The 25,248-nt window shown below is 45.0% G+C and overlaps 1 protein-coding gene across 1 annotated transcript in view; it reads right to left on the bottom strand.

Annotated features, from left to right (window-relative positions):
* The window catches only part of LOC103358522 (transmembrane protein 132C), a 269,564-nt gene that overhangs the window by 33,425 nt on the left and 210,891 nt on the right, over window positions 1–25,248 (bottom strand). The window contains exon 6 of the mRNA XM_008283522.1: window positions 2,910–3,053. Within this exon, the coding sequence (XP_008281744.1) occupies window positions 2,910–3,053 (144 nt within the window). The remainder of the gene's footprint in view (window positions 1–2,909; window positions 3,054–25,248) is intronic.

The following is a 25,248-nucleotide window of genomic DNA, read 5'->3' on the forward strand; positions in this document are numbered from 1 at the left end:
CTGAGGTGGACTTTGTTTCCTACGATGTCATACTGGGAGAAAACACGTTTGTAGTTGAGTAGCGATGTCATTTTATAAACCAGGGCTGTATCTGGTTGTATTTTCAGGAGCTCCACTTGTTGGAGGTCTGACAAGTCTGGCACAAAGGGCAGAATCTGCACGAGGCCTGTGAGTAAGTGCTGCCTTCCAGCCTGGGCTCAGGGCACAGCAGCCCTCCGTGTGCTCTACCTGCTCTCTGGACGGTACTTTACACCTGTCATGGTGCCTCACTGACAGCTACAGCTACCTGGAGTCGTACCCTGTGGGCGCCACTGTCAAACAGCTGTTTGTGCTAAAACACGGCGTGTGTGTGTGTGTGTGTGTGTGTGAGGAGGAAACGCGAGAGAGGGAATATCTGTCAGATCAGATGTCAACAAACAACAACAGCTCTCTAGCACTCAATCACGACGAGCAGACTTCACTTCTCCACAAACAAACAGCATCAGCTGAGAGGAGCTGCGCCGCCACCAGCTCCTGTCATAACGTCAGCGCGCTAATGTGTCGGAGTTTCTCTCCATATCCGACACTTTCTGTGCACCATAATTAAAATATCAGCAGCGGAGATGTGACGAGGAAACCTCTGTCTTTATTTGACGGATGCTGTTGTCGAAAACACGTTTTATTTTCTGCTCAGCAGTAGTTTTTATTTTTTAACTAATTCTGCACGTTATCGCTTCGTTTTACTGATGATTCACTGCATATGATGTAAAGAGGATGTTGAAGTAATTTGCCTGAGTTTCCTTGCAGGGTAAATCAACACATGCTGGTGTGATTTAAGCCGCTGATTACGTCTGTTCTTTGAGCTGCGTTGAACGTGAAGCCGGCTGCTTGTGAAACGTTTTTGATGAAGGTGATATGAATTTGAGCAAATTTGACAGAAATTTGAGCGCTGGCCCCGGAGACCCACACCTCCACAGAGCACCGGCATAGCATTTATCTGAATGAGTTCCTTCCACTTTCACCGTGTTGTTATTGATTGTACTTAAACAGCAGCACTCCTGTCGGCTTGTACCAGGAAATTGGCTTCATATTGAAACTGTCACAACAAGAGTGCGTTTCATTTTAGCCCCCGAGGGCGCAGGGAGCGCCGCACCGGAGGAATCAATCTTCACTCCCTCGTACCGACGTGTTTCTCTGAAGGTTTTAAAGGTATTCCTGCTTTATTAATTAGTACAGTAGTTCTGTGGTCAGCCTGAGTGGCTCAGGGCCCGTGAATGTGAAAGCTAGCGACCGGCCGTTCTGCTGAAGAGTCGCCGGGTCAGACGCTGGACGCCGTCCAGCTGCTTTAGCCGACCTCCAGCCTTCTTGTGGAAGGAACTGAGCTAAAAGCAAGAAATGATTACAGGAAAGTTCAATTCTGATGACACACAAAGTTTAGAAATTGGACTTGTGTGCACACAGAACCTTTAACCCGGTTTCACTAAAAGAACATTACTGAGGAAACGGTGAGAGAGAGAGTCGGCCGACCAATCAGTGTGGAGTCGCAGTCGGGCTTCTGGCTCATCGTTTGTGCTGAAGAACCTCATCAGCACCACAGCAGTGAGCTCGTGTTTTGACTGAAGAGCCCGACAGTCCAACATGTTCTGTTCTTGTTCTGGGCCTCGGTGTCCTGCTGTCTGTGGAAACTACAGACTGTTGTGTTAACTCGTATGTGGGTTGTTTGCGCTGTAGTCGGCAGCGACGTGGAGTCATGTGACTCGCGTTGAAATGAAACCCTGAGCTGTGATTGGTGCAGTTTCTTCTCACTACCGTCGTTATGTCGCCGTGTCATCGATGCTAATTCCACCAGAGCTTTTCATCACATGGATGTTAAAACAGCTTTTTAAGTCTCCTTCACGCCGCCGGTGGCCTCAGCACACAGGTTGAATAAATAATATAAACACTGATAACGAAACGCGTATATTCTGCATATAGAGTAAAATATTCATATTCTCTGCTCGGTGTAATTATGCTGATGCTTATATTTCAGAACCACATGCACCTTTCTGTTCAATGTAAAGACTTTAATGTCTTGCGCTGCACCAGGACAGTCTGCACATCACCAGCTTTCAGTAGTTTTTACAGATACAGTCGTGACTCCATAATCGACCCTGAACAATCCTAAACCTGCTATCTGACAGGTTTGTAGGAAAAACCAACAGAACCCATAAAAACAGCCTTAACATAGCGACAGCCTTGGATTGTGACTCCGACATGACATTTAATGTCACCAATCAGGATGACGGCGTATTATCTGACTGAACAATCCCACAGATTGGCTACGTTCACACTGCAGGACTTGATGCTGAAGTCCACATGTGTGCACCGAGCATCAGCACCATGTGGGTGTTCGTCATAAATACATCAAGTCTTTCCAGAAATCTCCACCACTTCACCTTAGATTATGAAGATGTGTGTAAGTCTCCAACCTGTCAGCTTTGAAGTTCATCTACGAATCACCTGTTAACCAGAAATATGCTGCTCATGTGTGGACAGATTTGTAAAAGCTCCTAAAGTCTCTCCAGCTCTGATCAATTTTCATTCAGCGTCTAATAAAACAGAAAAGGTTTAAAAGAACAAAAAGAAAAGGCCTGCATGCTGTGATAAGTGTCCATTTGTGTTCTTCTGCTCAAAGTGAATCAGAGGACGATCCTCTCAGATTTTAGATTACGGTGATGATTCAAGATGGACTTCTCGCTGTGTAAATTATCTCCAGTTTACCTCCCGTCATTGTGACTTCCTCCTCGTGCAGTCTCTGTTTCTCGAGTTCCCGTGAAGCCGTTTCTTATTTAACGTAACAGCCAGACCTCGACTTGAGATGTTAAGCGCCGGAGCCCATTTTGCACTTGTTTAATATTCCCTCCCGCCTACATCTGTGTGTGCGTCCGTACCTTGACCACGTCCACGTCCGTCGAGCTGCAGGTGACCGAGTCGTCCACCTCCCTCACCTGCCCGTCGGTTTCCACGGTAACCAGCTTGATGGGCACGGCGACCCGTCTGCCGGTGAGAATGGCCGTGTTCACCACCTCCGTGTCCTGCAGAGGGGAAGGAAGAGAGCTCATGTTAAAACCCATCGTTTAAACCAATCATCCCACAATCCCACCTGGAAAACAACAACAGCCACACATGCATTTCTTTCCTCTGGGCTCCAAAACTCTGAGAGCAAAGTCATCAGATGACGTCACGCCGTCCCGATCCCGGCTTCCCCGCTCATCTGAGAACCGATTTTAAGATGTTTCCGGTCACATTTAAAGCCCGTCTGGCCCCGAGCTAGGAGCAGAGACCAACACCTGGCCGGCCCTGGTGGGAGGTCGACCCGGCTGCTCCAGAACCGAGCCTGAAATCTGCTGAAGGTGCCTTTGAGACGAGGCTCGCAGAACTAATGACTTTTTCTTTAAATCGCTTTTTAGACTTAATTTAATGTAATGTCATCTTTTTTTTCTTTTTTCAGTTTATATTTGTATTTTATTTTAAATTGACAGAAAACTTTGTGTTTTAACTTCATCTTCACTTTATTTGACCTCACCATCTAGTTTAATGTTATTATTGCCTTCTGGTTGTTCTGCTTTTGCTTCGTCTGGCTGAGAACTTTCCAAAATCATGTTTAAAAAAAAAAACTTTTTATTTATAACATTTTTAAGGAACATTTTTAAACCACATTTCCATCATCAACAAACCCAATAACGACCAAAAAATGACGGCAAACTTGTGTTTTTAAAGGTAGCGTATCAATAAACTTAACATTATTTTTACTATTATCATAAAAAACAACCTCCTTTAAACCAAGTTGTTGAACAGAAACAACTATTTAAAGTTTGCACAGCCTCAAACAGCAGCTCAGGGCTTTATGCAGGAATAAAAGATGTCCGTGTCATGTCGCTTTAAACACTTTACAAGTTGCATATCACTTAAATACTAATTGCTGTGAACTTATTTTGTTGTCGGATGTGTTTTCTGGAGCAATTTTGAACTCCTGCAGCGTTTCTATTTACAATTAATAAAGACAACGTGCAGAAATGAGCCCTCATCTGCCGACATGTAAAGTTTTTGCATATCTGTGCCCAAAGTAGATGAAAAGATGCAGGAGGAGAGATAAACAACGAACAGAGACCAGGGCAGAGTTTTAAAGGAAGAGAGAAGAAGAAAAAATAAAAGAGAGAGAAGGTGATTATAAAGCTTGCGATTATTGTAATCAGCATAATTACATTTGATTAGATCCTTCTCACAAAAATAGCACAAACAAAGCGGCACACACCTCGGAACGCCGTGTGCCAGCGTCAATCTTGATTATTTGGCATTGAGTTTCCAAAGGGGGCATTTATCACCGCCAACACACACACACACACACACACACACACACACACACACACACACACACACACACACACACACACACACACACACACACACAAGCCTGATTATAGGGTGTTTTGCTGGACTCACTGCTTCTGGATGGGAAGTGTGTGTGTGTGTGTGTGTTTGTGTGTGTGTGTGGCCTTTTTTGACTCGACAGCCGCATTAAGCTGAGCACACAGGATGCCAGCAGAGAAGATGAAGAAGAAACAGAGGATGAATGCGCGCCGCTGTACGGACGTATTTCACCGTGCGTGTCCGGCCCGGTTGGCATCGGCGCGGTTTAAGTTGGTTTAAATGTTCCCCGCGAGTCAGACGCTGTTATATACGGCAGCAGGTTGTTGGTACGGATGCAGCAGTGTGTATATTTGTGCCGGGAGACCTGTCGCCTCAAAGTTATGCTCACACACAACCGGTTTTGATTTTTCAGGGATTTTTCTCTTTATTCTGATTGACCCGCTTTCCAACCATCAGTCCTGGTCAGTCAACAGATCGTATATGAGAAGAGACGGGACTTGTCATGACCAGAAAATGAAGGAGACGCTTCATACATGTTGGGAATGATTTATATTTGAACCCAGATCTGTACCTTAAAAGCACCTAAACCCAACGATACAGAGAGTGAAATGAAAAAATGATTATATGGGTCCTGTGTCTGACTAATGACGCCGCCGTCCCTCTCCGGCTAACGTGGACTCTGTGTCGTGTCTCTGAGTTCTGCTCAGTTACTTCCTACCTTCTTGTGTAATGATCCCTGTCCTCTCTTGCACTTCTACTTCCTTCCTTTGTCTGCGTTTTCCTCCTCTTCTGATTGGCCTAATCAGCTTCACTGCGTCTCTGTGTCACTGTGTCTATTTAATCGGTTCCATGTAATTATACAACCCTGTCCTCCTGTCTTGTCTCCAGCTGGGCCCGCTAGCTGCCTGGTTCTCCTCGTTTGTGTCTAGTTTCAGATTTTCATGTTGGTTCACCTCCTGTTTGCTTTCCTCATGCTCCTCATGCTCCTTTGGTTTTTACAAGAGGGTCACCAGAATGGCTGAGAAGGTCACTGGAGGCCCTCTGCCCACACTGGAGGACCTTCATGGCTCTTACAGGAGAGCCGACACCATCCTGAAGGACTCCTACCACCCGGGACACTTCCTGTTGGAGCTTTTTGCCACAACCCCTCTTCCACCTGTGTCCTTCCTCTTGCCCTGACACCTGACCTAAGTCACAGGTTTTTGCAAAACATCCATCCATCATCTCTACACTTAATCCTCACCAGGGTCATGGGGGGCGGAGTCTATCCCAGCTGACTCAGGGTGAAGGCAAGTTCACCTGGACAGGTAACCAGTCTATCACAGGGCTACACTTAGAGACAGACAACCAAGCACACTCACATTCACACCTACGGACAATTTACAATCACCAATTAACCTCAGCATGTTTCTGGACTGTGGGAGGAAGCCGGAGAACCCGGAGAGAACCCACGCTGCACGGGGAGAACATGGAGACTCCACGCAGGAAGATCCCGGGTGTCCTCACCGGGACGCCAACCGGCGACCTTCTAGCTGTGAGGCGACGGTGCTAACCACTGAGACATCCATCGTTCTTAACCAAAGACTTCAATACGTGCCCTATAAACGTAGTGGAGCTACACGTCTTCCTCACAGATGCTCCAGCAGGTGGACCAGAGATGAGCCTGATACCACCGAGCCTCCAGGTAAACTGTGCTACCATGACAAGTACGTGTGTGTGTGTGTGTGTGTGTGTGTGTGTGTGTGTGTGTGTGATGTAAAGGACATGCTAACACGTCTGCATTCACACAGAAGATAAAAGCAGTGACGCACACAAGAACATGTAGGGCAGGCGTGAAAAATCACAGACATGGCGTCACATGTATGTAACAATGCAGAACATGCTTTCATACATGATCTGCATGTACAGGAACATACACAGCAGGAAGTCTAAACACACATGATGATGTATAAGTGCACAGATACACACCTAACAAACCTGTGATGCACACACACTCAAGAGTTCAATCACATCTGACCGGTGACATGAGGCCTAACGCTGATCCTTCTCCACCGTGGACCACCGTGGACCACCGTGGACCACCGCGTGGCCTCTACATAACGAGATCTCCGTCTCAAACATGCACAAACACGCTTTCTTAATCTGTGATTCGTAGTTTTTCCCTCCCCTCTTCCTGCTCAATCTGGGCTGAAATAATAAAAAACCCAGATATTGAAGGTGAGGACCAGGTGAGGAGGAGGAGGAGGAGCAGAGGACAAACAGGATTAAGAGCATGGAGGAGATAAAAGCGAGGGAGCAGGAGAGGCAGATGAAGGGCGCCAGGAAGAAAGGAAAACACAAATTAATGAAAAGGGTTCTTCTCGCGCCTTGAGGTGAGAGGAGCAGATGTGGGGATAAAAAATCAAAGCGGGAGAAGAGAAGGAGCGCGAGGAGATAACGTGCATGTGTTTGTCTTGGCGTCTGTTAGCATGTAGCCGGTACGAGCGTCCCGGGGCGGTGGCCACAGATAGCATCGTGTTTACAACAACAAAGCAAGGCGGGAAACTCAATTCTTATTAATGAATAAATAAAAATGAAGCGAGCTTTAACTGGGACCAAGGAGGAGGTGTTTTTTTTCCTCTACGAAGCACAGAGGTGTCATGTGATGCAGGTTTTTTGACTTTTCAGCATTTCCAGGTGCCGGTTCTGGTGGAATTATTGAATGAAGGCAGGACGATAATCCCGTGATAACGACCTGGCAGGATCACTTAGCGTATTAAGCACTACAAAGCCACGCGGTGACACGGGTTAAAGCGGCGTTTGATCTGGTTAGCTACGGGTTTAATTACTGGGAGTGCATCTTCTGGAGCGGCGGTGTTCAAAGAGGGGGCGAGGAGATCCCCAGGGGGTCGCCAGACTCTCAGTGGAGATGTTTTCTAGAAATCCAATTACATATTCAATTGTTAGAAATGCCATATTCTAGACGTAATGGTTAGAAAAATATAAAAACAGTACTTTAATTTAACATAAAACCACACAGAAAAGCCCAGAATGAAACCAAAGAGAACAACCAGACCAGGATGGACTCGCTTCATTCAGATCCACCTCAATAACTGAGTTATGATGAAAGAACAACTTCACAAAAAGTTTGCAGACAACAGCAACCACACAGGACACAGGAGGACATTCAGAACCACATGAAGACTACGCTGACGGCAGGATTCTGCTTCTAAATGACTATAAAATGAAATAACACTGTGGTTTCTGGACGGGCCGATCGGTGCACGTTCATGAGTCTGTTTGCTTCAACCGCCTCTCCAGCAGATTCAGGTTCGCTTTATTGTCATTGCAACGAATACAACGAAAAGTTAGGAGCAGCCTTTCAGTGCAAAAAAATATAAAACCTTTGTAAACAACTATATACAATATAAAAGATATATATATATATATATATGTATATATACACTCCATATATAAAGATGAAGCTAAATAATAAGCATGAACGCGGTGCATGTTGCCCAGAGGCAGCAGCAGCTGCATATCTACAATATATTGCACTTATTACAACAAGGAGGTGTTCATGGCTCTGACAGCAGTTGGACAGGAGCTGTGTTTCAGTCCATCAGTCCTGGTTCTGATGGTCCTGTACCGTCTCCCCGACAGCAGGAAGCTCCAACAGGAAGTGGCCCGGGTGGTAGGAGTCCTTCAGGATGGTGTCGGCTCTCCTGTAAGAGCCATGAAGGTCCTCCAGTGTGGGCAGAGGGCACCCAGTGACCTTCTCAGCTGTGTGGTGACCCTCTGGAGGTCTTTACTGTTTGCCGCTGTGCAGCTGGTGAACCACGTCCAGAGGCAGAAGGTGAGGATGCTCTCTATGGTGGAGCCGTAAGAAGATACCAGCAGTCTCTGGCTGAAGTTGTTCTTCCTGAGGATTCCTAGAAAGTCTTTTTTGTGCCGTCTTTACCAGCTGTGTGATGTTCTTATTCCAGGTCAGTGTCTCCTCAATGTGGACTCCCAGGAAGCAGAAGTCCCTGACCCTTTCCATGCAGGTCCCACCGGTTAGAATCGGCTTAGTGTCCGTTCTGGTGCCGTTGTTTCAGGGCTCAGGGGTGGTAAAGTTTGGGAGATCCCGCTCTAGGTAGAACGTGCCAGTATCGAGTCGAAGTGAAGCAGCTTCACTGTTCTTTCCAAATGTTAAGTTCATGTTTACACAAGCCGGTAATGACAGATGACGCAAAAGGGCAAGAAACCACAGCATTTCTCTGCACACACTCCAAAGTCAGGAGCTGCTGCTGCTATCGATGCTCGGTTCGTGTGCGTTGAATCGTGACGCTTCCTGTATTCAGGCCTGTGAAGCGTTAGCACTGAGCTGCTTCCATGTTGGATGCTCGTCCTGTAGAGAAGCTGAGCGGACGAGAGAAGGCCTGTTGTCAGCGCTGTGCTCGGCTGTGGCTATTTCCTGGAAGCTGTAAGTAAGCAATACGCTAATTAAACTCAAAAATGCCTCTCGAGAGAAGATTTCTTTGCTGTTCTCTATTTCAGCGTGTTCTTTAAATAATACTAAAAAAAAAGTTAATTGAATTTAACTGGCTCCCCGAAGAAATAAAGCGAGAGAAGGAGGGACGGAGTTTTACAAAGTGTGCAAAGACAAGAAGAGCGAGCTCCAACTGAAACGTGACTTTACTCGGTAATTATGCAAATTGCAGTATGGACGTACACTATTGCACACGCTGGCTGGCTAATGGCGACAGCCAGACATTAACCTGTGACAGCTGCCTCATTTGAACGTCCAACGCCGGCTGAAATTAAAACGTGGATTCAGGAAAACTGCATCGCCGGCCACTGCGAGCGCCTTATTAACCTTAACAGTAGCTGTGGAGGGAGACGAATCGCAAAGGGGCAGAAACAAACAGAGAGAAAGTGATGAGACGCTGACGCAGGGAAGAGAGGAAGAAAAAAAAAAGGAGACAAAGCAGAACAAAATTAGAAAAAAAAAAGCTGATAAAAACACAGCAGGGAGAGGAATATTAGAGGGAGAGTAAAGGAGACAGAAGAAGAGACAGAGAAAGAAAAGGAAAGAATTTCATGCCTGTCCAAGGGAATTATTAAGTGGCTCGTCAACAACCGGCTCCCCACTGCCTTCAAAAGCTGCTCCACACTGCAGCGAGATAAGCTCAGAGGAGGTGTGTGTGCGCCCGCCGGATTCTTGTGTGTCGAGCATTTTGTATGTATGAATGAATGCATTTTTGTGTGAGTTCATGTAGGTCCTCCGCACACACACACACACACACACACACACACACACACACACACACACACACACACAGACACACACACACCTGTGCATAGGGGTGTGAGGTTTTGCAAGAAAAGAGGCACGAGTGTGTGTGTTGGCGTGCATCCCCTGCGCACGTCACGGAGAGAAATAAAGTCTAGAAAACCTCCTCCCTCCTCGGCGAAGCTTATCCATGCATGTGTGAGAGTCTGCCCTGCAAGGTGTGTGTGTGTGTGTGAGTGTGTGTGTGTGTGTGTGTGTGTGTGTGTGCAGCTTCAAGTCTTCAAGTGCAGCAACTAGAGCGAGACCACCCATCACACACACACACACACACACGCTGTTGTAAAAGAGTTGACACAGTGGAAAAAAACTGGAGCTTTTTGCTCTTCTGTACAAATTCAATTCCAACTTACAATAAGAGTATGTAAGCAGTTCTCTTTCCGTCTCTGCTTCCTCCTCCGTCGCTCCATCACTCTTCTACTTTCTCTCGTCCACTCAGAATGGAAGCACCGCAATCTAATCTGTGGTTGTGTTTCAAGTAAATGCACAGAAGGCGTTAACGCGCTCGTACGTACGGGGGAACATATCTAAGCCCATCTACCGCCCTGTTCATTCCCTGAATTGTCAAGTTTCTCATTTGGGGGAAATTGCTCGGAACATGTACGACGCTGAGCCTCCCGTTGCTCTCCGTGTGACCTTTTCACCACCGTCTGGTAAATACTGAAGCATTGGACACAAAGAAATCTTCTGCTTCTTCTCTACGTTATGAACTGAAACTGTGTCATAAGAGAAAAATACTGTATTCTCCTGCAGAATCAGGACTTTATCTGGTGAGAATACATCATGCAATCTAGTCTGTCTAGACCAACAACCTTAAACAGTCAAACAGCCATCTGGATGGAAAAGAAAACACCACAAAACTCTTCTGACATCTAAAATGAAGATAACACTGCATACATCCTTTGTTACCTTTATTCTATGTATAATAAACTATAGTGAGCTGCATTTATGAAATCAATGAACTGCTCCAGAGGAAACTAAAGTTTATTTCTGAATGCAACAAAAACATTTTGAACTTAACAAAAAAACAGCTGAAGGTTATTTTCAGATAAAATACTCAAAGTCTATTTGAGTCCTCCTCATATATATGAAATAAAAAGCCTAAATCATCAACCTGCAGCAAAGTAAAGACGCCGTCTGGTCGTCCTGCTGCCTGCAGCTGGACTGCTGACCAGACCGCTGACCGCCTGTGAGCGCTTTGAGCTCACGGCAGCACCGGCGCTCGCTGAGGACAGGAACGGCACAACGATACGTGTTTTCACGTCAGAGTCTCCAAAACACCAGAAAGAGTCACTAGATTGGTCGCTAGTCTCTTCTGACAACAAAAAGTCACCAAGAGGATTTGGAAAGTTGCCAAGTTGGCGACACTGAGCGCACCGGCGGTTGTGACGCATATTTTCAGCAACAAAAACATCCATCCATCATCTCTACACCTTAATCCTCACCAGGGTCGTGGGGGGCGGAGCCTATCCCAGCTGACTCAGGGTGAAGGCAGGTTCACCTGGACAGGTAACCAGTCTATCACAGGGCTACACTTAGAGACAGACAACCAAGCACACTCACATTCACACCTACGGACAATTTACAATCACCAATTAACCTCAGCATGTTTCTGGACTGTGGGAGGAAGCCGGAGAACCCGGAGAGAACCCACGCTGCACGGGGAGAACATGGAGACTCCACGCAGGAAGATCCCGGGTGTCCTCACCGGGACGTGAACCGGCGACCTTCTAGCTGTGAGGCTACGGTGCTAACCACTGAGCCACCTGCAGCCCACAAACAAACTAAAATAAAATAAATTCAAATTAAACATTCACTATTTATTTTCCAAAGCCACAAGGAGCCGCAGCAGAGGTGCAAAAGACCTGCATTCGGCTCCAGAGCCGCGGGTTTCCCACCCCTGGTCCAGACCTACACGTGTTAACACACGATTACATAACATCTGGATGTTTCCTGTACAGGAAGAGAAAAACTGTTTTAAGTTAAAAGCAGTCCTTTAATCAGCCCTCTGGCCATCTTCCACACCTGACACACCAACATCAACACGTACATGCGTGTTGAAACTGAGCCACTGAATGACTTAAAAATACATTAAAGCCACCCCATCTGTCAACATAGCACTTAGCTAATTGGGCAAATTGCTAATGGAGTAATTGATTTTTTTCCCCCCTTTTTAACAGGAAGTAAAAAAACTCCCTTGCTCCCCCCCTCAGTAACAAACAAGTGATTTGATCCAGACCTCGCCCCCCGTGTCATTATGTAATCCCCGTTTGCATTAATCTGAGTGAGTGTTTGCACAAATGCACTGCGGGAATAGTTCAGGCACTGAAGTTGTGCTTAATTGACATTAATCATTAACTCTGATGTTGCTGATCTCTGAACAAAGTGGAACCTTTATTGGAATAAAAAGGCAATGTCAAACAAGAGATGCTGACATGGAAAAAGAAGAAATTGGAGGATGAAAATTGGAATTGATGATTGAAATCAGAAAGGAGGCAGATTTATCCTCATAGACGACATCTACAAACGTACTGTGGATGTAATGGGATGGGCTACTATTAGACCAAAGGTGTGAAATACTAAATTACAACATTCATGCAGCAATTTTCTTTCTTTAGATGTCTACATTCTTTAATTTTATTTTGCCTTGTTTTGTATTTACAGGAACCAGAAAGACCAGAAGTTAGCGTAGCATGACTCTACGCACCGAGAGGCCAAAGCAGGAAGTTACAGGTCACGCTTTCATGTGCAGTGTTTGCTGCATGAAATGTGGCATTAATGAAGCTGTAAAGTCAGTGGAGATGTGCATGTGTGCAAATCAGATGTTCAGTGCGTTGCTGCTCCGGTTTTAATTTTCACGGCCGGTTTCACGCATCAATTGTTTGAAATTTGCTCGTTAACTTGGTTTATGGGCTTTATGAAGATTCCAGTTTGGCGTCATGCGTAACAGAAGTATAACGTTAAATAAAATGTCAGACTCACACTGTGTACGACTTACACGTGAACAACAGAAACGTACGAACACGACGGTGACGATAAAACCACGTGGACGAACATAATGAGGCATTTTACCGACAAATATGTTTCTGGCTTGGAGGAGAAAAACACAAATTACTTTATTTACACACTGATCGTCACCTTTTTTCAAATTAAGGGTAATTTTCCTCTGAGCCGTTGTGTCATCACGGTTACCTGTCATCTGTCCAGCAACACACCGTTTGTCTGTGTGTGTGAGTGTGTGTGTGTGTGTGTGTGTGTGTGTGTGTGTGTGTGTGTGTGTCAAGGCTCAGCTGTGAAAAGAAAATTGGTCGAAGGCACTTAGCCGCAATTTACTACAGACCCATTAAACACATCAAGTGCATCGCGTGTTCCCCGTGTGCTCGCGGGTTTGTGTGTTTGAAGGGTCCGACTGTCCAGAACCGCCAGAGCACACCAAGTTAAATGTTTAAATACGGGTTTTAGGGTTAGTGTTGGGTTCTGGTTCTGGTTACAGTCAGGATAAAGGTGTTGTGCTGGTGTCGTATGTGTCGACTGTAACGTCACTCACATAGAAACACGTGCTGATGCTTCCCTTGCATATCATTTAAACTGAACAGATTTTTGCACAAACTTGAAATCAAAAGTCACTGCAAAATAGCTGCAGTGGTGTCAGATGTGAGAAAGTCCACAGGCCGTCAGAAGAATGATAGAAAATGATTGAAATCTTCTCACAAAATGATGGTCAAAGATTTTGCAAATTTACATTTTTACATATAAAAAAGTCACACAGCATTCATAATAACATTATTTATGAATAACAGGCAGAGGATCACAGAGCAGCCAAAATGCTCTTTATTCCTACAAAAGGTGAACCATGAGTGAACCTGCTCAGCACCAGGAGGCGAGTCCTACCCAGCGTGCACCCTGATCCTCCGTTAAACAGCAGCAACCGCTTCAGAGCAAAAAAAACAGCAAATCTGAGAAAATAAGACCCTGCGATGCTCGTCTTCATTATCATTCCTCCTAACTCGAGTATTCTCGGTACAAAAAAGACAGCAGGAAATTAAGCTTAGCCGCGCGCTAGCCGGAGGCGGGTGATTTAGTGAAGGGAAAGTTCAGAAAGCTGCATTTGAAGCTGTTTTCGTGTGTCCAGACCAGTTACAGTCCACAGTCCAGCCATGTTTAGATACAACCAGCGAGCTAAATGTAGGATTCCTGTAACTGAACCTGTTGTTCTGTAGGTTGCTTAAGTCGTTATTTAATTGGCTGAATTATATGTAGCGTGCGCTAATGCCCTCCAGGAAGGCTTATTTTCTGACTGCATACGTTATGTTTTTCTCTCTCTCTTGCTGCTGTAAAGTCCCAGAAACGCCTTGTTTTTGCATTCGGTCTTGTTGAAGTAAATGAACCTCGACTTGGGCTGATATTGTGATTCAGCAGAGCGGCTGCCCGGTGCCACAAAAGTCAATACTGTTTACTAAAATAATTAGAGGCCGGCTTCCTAATGTGCAAACTGTTGTATCGTCAATATCACATCAATTCCTTACGTCTGTAAACACAGGCGGCGTCTGCGTGTGTGTGTGTGTGTGTGTGTGTGTGTGTGTGTGTGTGTGTGTGAGCTACAGCGTCTGGCTGAACGTCTTGATGACAAAATGCATGTGGATGTGTTCTGTGTTTCTGATTTATGCTCCAAAATAAAACCAGTCGGTGTGATTAGACGTCAATCAGCCCCCAACACCCAGACACAAACTGTTGCCATGGTGACTGTTACCAAAGCAAGAGATTAGTCGCTTTAATGCCGCAATCAACAAAATGAGAGAAAAAATTAAGGAGATTAAGACCCCGTCCAGCTAATACGAAGAGTCTGAACGTCTTCCTTCTTATGTTTGGGCGTCTTGTCCGCATGGAAATAAGGTTTCAGGTCATTTAAATTCTGACTTTCTTCTTCTAAAGTGAAGATTCAGAACATTTTTTTCTTTTTAAGCAGAGGGAAGATCTACAAAAATATCTGTATTAGTGTGCGCAAGACGTAATATAAGAATTTTTTTAAAATTTTATTTCAAGGTCCTGTTTTAGCCTCTTTCAAGCAAATGAATTTGAGCATCACATGTCCCCTTTTAATATTTCAGCTCTAAATGCTGCACAGTTGGTTCATTCCACCGTGGCTGTGGAAGCACTGGTGTTAGCTCTGTTTTAAACCAGCTGTAGCTTTAAATACTGAACAGCTGCTGTCAGCGTTCAGGAGGAAGACTCTGTTATCGACAGCACAGAGTGAAACAGTCGACCTGCTGTTTGATGTGTCGTCTCAGCAGGTCGCAGTTCACTCCCTGTTTCTGTCTGATAGCAGAAAATCTGTACATGAGAACAGTCTGATTGGGTGTCTCGCTGTATTGAAATACAGTGTAAGTGAGCACAGGGAGCAGGAGAGAAGTGAATAGACGTAAAGTGCAAATGATGAGTGAAGCGACAGGAATCCTTTTGTTTAATGGTTTTAAATCACTTTTAAGGAGTCTAGCATTTATAATCTTAACAAAAAACTACAATTTCCAGAATTCTGAAGATTAGCCATGCAGTATGCTAACGCTAGAGATTCTCCTATTGCTGTGGTGAAAGTAATCCACTGGATCTTCAGAGGTGAGTCGTACACGAAGACGCTTGTGTTCACTTTTGTAGCCAGCAGCATAAAACAATGGCAGCTCAAAGCGTCTTCATGTTCTCACAAAACACACAAAACAGTTGGTTTGCTCCAAATGGGGTCTTTAAATTGTGAAGATGTTATTTGCCATAATTTGTGAAACAGGACATCAGACTTTTGTTTCTCATTGCGGTGCTGAACGCTACCTCCTTCCTGCTCGTCTGTGTCTTTCCTTCTCTGAACCTTTCAGTGAGACTGTGGGTCTCTGTTTCCAGGTTTTCTGTCTTTACTTTTTGTTTTTTTTCTGCCATCTTTTGTCTTCCCACCACCCGGCTGACCCGACTCTGGACCTTCCTGTCAAATCTCAATCAGCCTCGGACGATGTCGGCCATACACACCCCTCCGGCACGTCTCCTGCCTTTGTGCGGCGCTATCGATTATCTCTTCACCTATTACGTGCCTGAGAACAGTTTTTCTTGTGATCACTCCCTGCGATTGTTCTGCTCTCCGCTGGTTGTTTTCATCCGCCTGATTCGAACCCGCCTCGCCCGTTGTGAGCTGCAGCGTTTAGGATCCACCAGCGGGACCTTTTTAACCTCCCCGACCAGCCGGCCGGCTCTCCTTTCGGACTCACGCCTCGTCCGCCGTCGCGGCGCCGCTCTCATAGAAGTTATCTCAACGTCGAAGGGCAAACAGAAAACAACAAACACTCGGTTCCCCGCTGACTGTGTTCTGCAGCCATGAAAAGAAAGAAGGCCAGAGACTGATTGGAGCGGAAACACGTGGACAAGAAGAATAGGAGGGTTTGAATATTGAAATTTGAGAAGTGAAAGGGCAAGTGGAAGGAGATAAGAGTAGAAATGCATAAGAGGAGACGACAGGAGGGGAAGAGTGAAAAAAAAAAAGGATCACGAGGTCTAAATAGTGAAGAGGAGTCGGGGGAGAAAAGAGGAGGGAGGGAAACAGATGAGGGAGGTGACAGCTGGGCGAGCTGCCGAGACAAGATAGAGGTTTTGGACCGTGTGTGTGTGTGTGTGTGTGTGTGTGTGTGTGTGTGAGTGTGTGTGATATGTCAGGGATAAATGGCTATTATCACTATGACAATGTTAATTACAGCCAGACTATTAGGCCCGAGGAGTGCCGCCTCATTTATTTGGCTGCAAAGCAGTTGTGTGTGGGTGTGTGCATGTTGGAGTGTGTGCCTATGCCACTTCTTTCCCCCCGTCCATACTCGTGAGTGTGTGTGTGTGTGTGTGTGTTTGTGTGATAGCAAATCAAATCTATTTGTTAGACGGAGTAATTACTTGAGGCAAAACGCCGGCCAAACGCTGAAATGTTTCTTGTGATCTATAAGACTTCAGACTAATCATTACTAACTGAGCACGAGCCAAATTTCCACTCTTTCACTGCGAGTCAGACTTTTATAATCCATGTTTTCTCCCAAAGGAATCAGAAGATTATTAGCGCGGCGGCGTGCATCATTTCTTTCTCCGCATTTCTTTTGGGAATAGTATTGATTGAGCTCGTGTGCTTTCATCACGTGTCCAGTTTGCAAAATAAAATCAGTCGGGTGCTACATGTGGTACCGAAAAGGAACGAGCCCTATAGTTAACATGCAAAGTACATGCAAAACCATACATGTTGATCTAACAAGAAATAAGAGAATCCTAACTGCTCTGTGGATTTGATGATCTACATCTTTAAAGTTCAAGATTATCATGATGTAATTTGTTCAGTTAGTACAAAAAAACCCCCAATAAATGTCAAAAAGACTCTCTGCGGTTTACTGGGAGTTACTTGCTATAAATATTCACTGGCCAAAAACAGCCAGGCGACCAGCAGAAACCTGCAGGAAGTAATTTACCTTGAAAGAAGTACGTCACAAGTCCATCTCAGACACACACTTCATCATCTGGCATCATCTCAACACGTCAGGTCTGAGTGAACACCTGCTTCACTTTGTTGGGACTATTTGTAACAGTGACTTTACAGGGTTGGATCTAGTAATGTTTACAGATCAGTGGTTAGAACCGTCGCCTCACAGCTAGAAGGTCGCGTCCCGGTGAGGACACCCGGGATCTTCCTGCGTGGAGTCTCCATGTTCTCCCCGTGCAGCGTGGGTTCTCTCCGGGTTCTCCGGCTTCCTCCCACAGTCCAGAAACATGCTGAGGTTAATTGGGTGGGCACGTTGAACGTCCAAGGAAGTTACCAAATATGGTCACCTGCTCCATAAAAGGTAAACAGGTCAGCGTAATGAAATTTACTGAAATTTGCCTCCAGCTGTTTTGGAGTCTTTCCTCTGAATGTATTGATGCAGCATCAAACAGCAGCAGGATGAACATGAGCGTCTCCAAAAACAGAGTTAAGTTCAATAAATTAAGCTTTTAGTTGTTTGTACGGTTTGATTATGTTGCTGTTTGTTTTTTGTTTATTAGCACCCCATTATGGCACTTGGTTTCCTGTCCAGTTCTGCATGTGTTCTGAATGCCACATGCTGAGCTTTACCTTTCCTCCACTGTGGTGCTTAAATGAAGGAACATTAATGTAAAATGACCCACGTCTGGATTCTCATGTCTGAAAAGGGCACGAAAACGTTGTCGAAACCATCAGCTTGACCCTTGCCTGGTATTTAAATGATCCACGTCTTATTTATTTCTAATATTGCTGCTAAACAAACGCTCTCCTCCCAGCCCATGTGACCTGGTGCACATGTCAGTTCTCATTGATCATAACTGTATGAACGTTTTAATTTGCGTAGGAGTCCGATGAGCGTCGGAGGGCGGGCGTGGTCGGTCCTTGAAGGTATCGCCGATCCTTGTGTGACTAACACAGCGCGTGATGAAACATGTCCAATTGATGACTTCAAGGTAATAAACACCCAGCTGGTGGGCGGACCACAGCGTGAGGCCGTGATTGTATCAGGTAGCTCCCGAGTGTGAGTGTGTAATTAGGTAACCCTCCTCATCGCCGCTGCAAAGACGACGGCAGAAAATGTTCCTGATAGAACAACAGAAATAAAAAAACCAGCAAGCGCCGCTCTCCGTCTAAAGTCAGGGTGAAATGACAGCTGAAATAACTTCCTGTTAGCAGCAGAATGTGTTGACAAGCTGCAGTTATGAGACAAGTCTTTTAGATTTTATTAGATTGCTCTAAAGTGGGAGTAAAAAAACAATCACTTGAGCTTTTAGATTAAAAGGCAGAGGATGAGGGTGAAATCAACAAACACCTCCTTCTGTTACGCCGCCAGCTCTTCAAGGATAAATGTGGGTTTATGTAACGCACCGGGTCGGCTACGAGTGGATAGAAGGACGTTCACGCTGCAGCGCTGAGGGAACCGTAGCTTTACATTTTACTGGTAAAGAAGAAACAGCCATTTAGACGTGAGCACATCTTTCTGTATTTTCCCCATGAAAACTACCTGTTCTTACCTTAACAGGACTTTGATGCAACGCTAGACTCATGCAGCTCGAGCTCACCAGCTCACCTGCTCAAAGTGTGCAAAACTATTCTGTGAGTTGTAATATCAGAGTAATTCCTACGTGTTCAAACTGGAAACTGCTTCTACAGAATAAAACCCACAGCCTCGTCTCACAAGCTGAAGTTCAGTTTGTCACGTATGAAACCCTGGAAGTCTTAATCCCATCGACACTACAGTCCGCTACACCAGGCTGGCGTTACGACTCCCGGTCAACCCTGCAGGCCGGTATATGGCGACTATCAGTGGGAATCCTCGCATGTGAACAAGAGATTCAGTCATGAAATAAATTATGCAAATAGTAGTCATAGTAATAACAATAATATTTGCATACAAGGTTCTTGCCAGCGTTATAACGGTCCGTTACGCTGCTGCCTAAAACAATTAAGCTGCAAATTGGGCCGATACATTGTTTTCGAGGGTGCGTAGCAGGAAAATCTTTAACAAGTGCCGATGGAGTTTCACTACCGTCGACTTCGTTGCTAACGCTGCTATTCGCTAACGTATTGGCCGCTAACCACTAGCAGCATTCGCTATGACCCCCCTGGTGAGGACCCTGACATATGTCCCTGGTAGTTATGAAGTTTACCTTTTCTTTTTCACACCTACATTTCACCTGTATGTATATGACCAGAGTAAACTTCCACATGTACTTAACCGTCAACTTGTCTACTTTTGATTGATACCAGATAATAATGTGTTAAAACCATATCTGATCATGAATTTTAAGGAAAGTTACTTCGTGTTGAAGGGGTTAATCCCTGTTTTTGAGATGGATAGTGGTTCGCCCATGATTTGTCCCTCAGCCTATAAAAACCACGTATGGAGGGGCTTTAATTTGATCACAGTTGCCTTGGAGACAGTGAGTTCCTGCCAACTGTTGTCCAGAGTGCGTCGCTACACCAAAAAACAATAAAATATTGGGCTTATCATAGATTCATCAGCTAACAAATTGCATAAATGCACAGATCAGAGCGACTGCAGCTGAACTGACGGCCTAAAGTTAGAGTCAAGCCAACCGTCAGCCAACCAGGACATGAGCACAAACTACAACTTGTACTGTTGCTCCGATCTGCTGGTCAGGTTCACAGAAACTTGGTAACTCGTTATTGCCAGTGTTCCTCGACTCTCTGGGGAACCTTCTGCATCCTCAACCTTTTGCCCTCTGCAGCCATCGTCGGACCAGCTCGCTCTGTCCCATCTGCCTGTGTGTCATGACGCTAATTGCTAACGAGATGCTAACAAGCTGATGGGGGTATCTGGGAGTCCAGCGCCCCTGTTGCTGAAGGAATTAGCATAAGCCTAACCTGCTTCCTCTCTGCTCCGCTGCCAGCACGGCCAGTAAACGCCAAATCAGTGGACAAACACTCACGTAGATGTAAAAACAGGTTCACACACACACACACACACACACACACACACACACACACATCTGTGGACGGGACCCGGTGCTAATGGAGCCACCAGTCTTCTTGGGAACAGTGTTTAGATTTGCCAGTGGTAATTATGCACACAGCTAATTAGACCAGGTAATTAGTCAGAGAGATGAATCTTGTTTAAAGCTTTTCCTGAAGCACCGATTGTCAAGAAAAATACAGGTGCAATAATATTTAGTGCCTCCGAATCTCCTCAGTGTGTCTGGAAGCAGTTTCTCATTGCAGGAACTCGCGGGCCGTTTACGGGTCGCCCGAAGCGTTCAGTGTGTTCTGACTGTGGGACTCGGGCCTGTTGGACCTTTTTCAGGGAAAGGTGTCTACTCATGGAGGTGTTTCTGAGTAGCCCTGATGAAACTGCTTTGCAGGGCTTGATGCTGATTGGTTGAAATCAGAGGATCAGTTCAATTTAGAGAGTCCTCGTTAGGCTTCCTCCTCGTAAACACCAACAACAACAACAACAACAACGATGCTCAATGGGCCACTTAGGAAAACGTCAACTCCCATTGTTCTATCTTATATGTGCTCACAGACCTGGAGCTTCATCAAGGAACCACTGTTTTGGTTTTTGTTCCCAACAACACAGTGAAAGCATCCACCAACGCAATGTAAACAAAAAGCAAAAAGGGACGCCATCCATCATCTCTACACCTTCATCCTCACATGGGGGGCGGAGCCTATCCCAGCTGACTCAGGGTGAAGGCAGGTTCACCTGGACAGGTAACCAGTCTATCACAGGGCTAATTAACCTCAGCATGTTTCTGGACCTCCTTGCAGCCCTATGGAAGACCTTGTCCTGTAAATGTTGGCACGACCTTGTTTCTAGCTCCTGCATAGAAAACCACCTTTAATACGCCCCCATCAGCTCCAACAGTAACATCTGCAGCCTGATGTTGTGTACGCCTCTTGTCAACACAGCTCGGACTCGTTGTGGCACCTTTTCAGCCAACATCAAGGCTTTTAGCAGCTCTTCTGTAGGAGCATTAAAGAACCTTGGACACTCGTGATCCTGTTGGAGCTTCACTGGTTATCCTTCTTCTTCCTTGGACCACTTTTAGCTGTGACTAACTGAGAGTTGGTGATGCTCTAAACCCTGCACGAAGCCTTCACGAGTGGCTCAAATCCATACGTTCACCCATTTTTCCTGCTTCCAACACATGAACTTCTAGAACTACCTGCTGCCTCATATATCCCATCCACCACTGTAAAGCTGCTGGTTTTAATGTTTTGGCAAGCCGGTGGATAAATGTCTGTGTAAGTTTGTTCATGAGTGTAAAAGAGTTCTTCACATTTAATTATGTAGGAAACTGTCGCCAATAAACTACCTTTAAATCATAAATGATCAGCGTGACACCAATTACAGACGCTGGCTTGTGTGTGTTTTTTTCTTCCAGAAAACAACGACAATTATTCAACTCTTCACATCTCATTTCATAATCTCGTGTAATGATGATGATTGCGTGGGATTTCCGAGGATTTAATCAGCGAATGAACGAGAAGTTTATTATGTAAAAAAAAAAAACTGTTCGCATAATTTTTCCATTAAAAAAAAAAAAAAAAGTGTAAAGTTATTCCACAAATATCACATAACTCATAAGCTCATAATTAAATTTAATTGCTTCATATCTAAAATAAACAATGTTTATTTCAGAGTGGGGTTTTAATGAATCATCATCGCAATAAACTTACACGGTGCTGTAATTAAAATTAATATTCTTAAAAGTTAATTTACCTAAAATTGAGTTTATGTGACGCGTCATTTGCAAAAACCTAAAAAAAAATAAAATTAAAAACAGAATAAAATAAATGAAAAACTACATTCCTTAATTATTTTTGTTTGAGATGAGATTTGTACTCGTGCGGCTCTGAAATGGAGAGCAAACCCAAAATATAAATGTAAAAGGCAGCTGACATTTTGCTTTCCTCTTCACAAATTAATGAAATGAAAAAGCAGAGAGAGGAGAGAGGGATGGAGGGGGAAGGAAAAGAGGGACGGAAATAGATGGATGGAGCCGGGGAGGGAGGGAGAAAGAGAAATTAAATGGAGGGAGGGGACTGCTGTAAAATGAGAGACTAATTTCGAGGAGTCAAATTGAGAAGAGGGCGAGATGAAGAGATAGAACAGGAGGGAGGAGGAGGGATGAAGACATTTGGTAGATATGAAAGCTAACAGCCCATCCACCACCAACCACACACACACACACACACACACACACACACACACCACTCTCAAAGATCCCAGGGAGAATTGTACTTTCAATTTCCAGACCCCTAATTGCATTAGAACTGCCCTGCTCTCGTCTCCTCTCTCTCCGCCTCCCTGCCTCTATGTCTCTCGCCCGTTCCTCTCTTCCTCCCGGACTTCCGAGGGACCGTTACGTGGTTCTCTGGGCCTCCGCCGGGTCCTTCCTCCATCCGTCGCTCTCCACAACACTCCCACTTTCTCTCCTCCCACAGCTCCGTCGCCACTTTAGCCATTTTAGCTTTGTCCTCCTGTTATCGCTCCCTTTGTCTCCTCTTTTCCTCCTTCTATCAATTAGTCAAACCCCTCCTCCTCCTTTCTTCTGTCTTTTCTCTTTCCTTCATGCGTCGATCAATTTAACTACTTTTTCTTCCCTCTCATCCGGCCTGTATGTACTCTCTCCTTAGCATGTAGCTAACTAGGCTAATTTTATATAAAAGAAGATTTTAAACTAAATTTTTGCCTTCTCTGCCTCCTAATCTGATGTCACTGCCTCCCTGTATTTTCTCCCAACTTGATTTCTCTGCCATCAATTGACCCAAAGATTACTGGTGTTAATAATAATAGCGAGACTCTCTCCTCCACTCTGATAGGACGGCGTTAGCGGCCCACGAGGACGCCGCCGTCGGACCAAGCAGCTCCCAGGTGGGATTATATGTAACCGAGCATGAAGGAGGTTGTTCTTCACTTTCTGATTTGGTTCGTGAAGACGGCGAAGAGTCAGATCAGCCGATCTGGTTACAGCTTGGTGGCTCCAGTCCGTCTCTTCTTGCTCCAGCAGGAGTTGCTTCGTTTTTACTGGATTTCATGGCGGGGTTTCGTTCAAACCGTGGACTCCAGCTGCTGGTTCTACTCTGTCATCATCATAAAAACGACTCGTATCACTGCTGGGCTCACCTGCACTGATCTTCTGAGATGATATAAATAAAGGAGGACTTATAGTTTGATTAAAAACACGTGAAGAGGGTTTGGGTCTTCGTTTGCTTCATGCTGATCTGTGCAGCAATGTTTAAAATGCCGTAACCTGAGAAATAATTCTGCTACAGTCCTGAAACTGTGCATTGATATGCACGTGTGGTCAACAACACAAACCGGTTTTATGATGGTCAGAAAACGTCTTTTTTTATTCAAATATTCCACCAACCAGTAAACCTTTATTATTATTACTATTATTATTATTAGTAGTAGTATTATTATTACTATTGTTGTTCTTTAACCAAACTTATGCCTCCATGTCATCGGTTTGTACCACTGAAGACCATGTGTGTATATCGATTAGCTTCATTATTTTATACAAATCTACACAACCCCACCTTCTTTAAACATTCTGAACTCTAAATCTAATTTTTGTCCCGAAGAATCAACAGAAAAAAACAAAATATGAGAGGGTCAAGCGTGAACGTTTTAAAGAGTTTGATGAATTAAAGTGGAAGTTTTGTTTTCCCGGGTCACTCTGCTGAACCTCTTGAACTCTTCTCCGGCCCTGCGTCGTACTCAAACCTCGCGATTAGTTCGGTGCTCTTCAGCCTGCAGGATGGAGAACAAAACGAGAACAAATAGCTGCTTGCTGCTCATCTTCTTGCCTATATTTGAAGAAATAGTAAAGCACTAAAAATACAAAATCCATCTACAGGCAAACAAGCAGCCATCACAACAGAGAAAACCAAAACCAGGACGACCATCTCCAGCCTCTTCTTTGTTGAACCATCGTTGTCATGGCGACAATGCAGCGGACGTTTTTGTTTTTTTGTTTGCGATGCTAAGTACACAAAACCAGTCAGAGGTTTGCTTGAAGCCGGCTGGCATTTGCATCACATCGAGCGAATATCTCGTGCAACTTAAGAAAAATAAAAACAGAGCGGTTCTTCTTCCGCCCGGAGCAGCTGGACCGGCACCGAGCTCGCTCCGTTGACATCGCGTGCATCCACTGCCTCTCGTTTTTAATGTCTCGTTAGAAAGTAAGACCAGTGCCCCTTCTCCTCCAGCTCCACAGCTTCTGTGATTTCCTACATTTCAAACTTATTCTTCGAGCTTTAAACAAATCCGCACACATTTTCTCTCCTCTCCTTCCTGCTTCCTCTTATTCTTGTTGACTGATTGGAGCGAACCGCGGCCGCTCGCTATGGAAATGAACCTGCAGCCCAGGACACGCGAGTTCTCGGTGACCCAAATACATACGCAGCTACACACATACATAAAAATGTGTCATATGCGTTGATTAATTGGGTGTTTGAAGGCCGGTAACAAGCAAATACTGTGAGTAAAGGAGAGCGTGTGTGCTGGGGTGAACGTTTGTGAGGTTATTCTGCAAACTGACAGCAGCGCAGGAGATCAGGAATGAGAATAATCTGTTAAATGATATGTGTTTGCATCCCCTGAATGTGTTTAATGGCACTCAATCACCCTTTTACTTGGGGATATTGTGATATTTTCTTTACCAAAGGGGTGGAAATGAGCATTTGTCAAAGATGTGGGAACCTTCTGGGTTTCTCTTCTAAGTCTTGCGGATTCAAAATTAGCATTTTTTTCTAATGACTCATCAGAAAAACTTTGACAGACAGTTTTTATTTGCGAGAAAAGTACAGAAAACCTCGCGGCGCCGACGCTAAAACAAACAGAAATCCCGGGGAGTGTGTGCATGTGTTAGATTGGTTCACAGTGTCTCGCCGAACGTCGGTCTAAATTAGCAAACAGCTATTTAGACCACTGCTGAGCCACACACACGCACACACACACACACACACACACACACACACACACACACACACACACACACACACACAC

Source organism: Stegastes partitus, unplaced genomic scaffold (assembly GCF_000690725.1).
Source record: "Stegastes partitus isolate 25-593 unplaced genomic scaffold, Stegastes_partitus-1.0.2 Scaffold317, whole genome shotgun sequence".
NCBI lineage: Eukaryota > Metazoa > Chordata > Actinopteri > Pomacentridae > Stegastes > Stegastes partitus.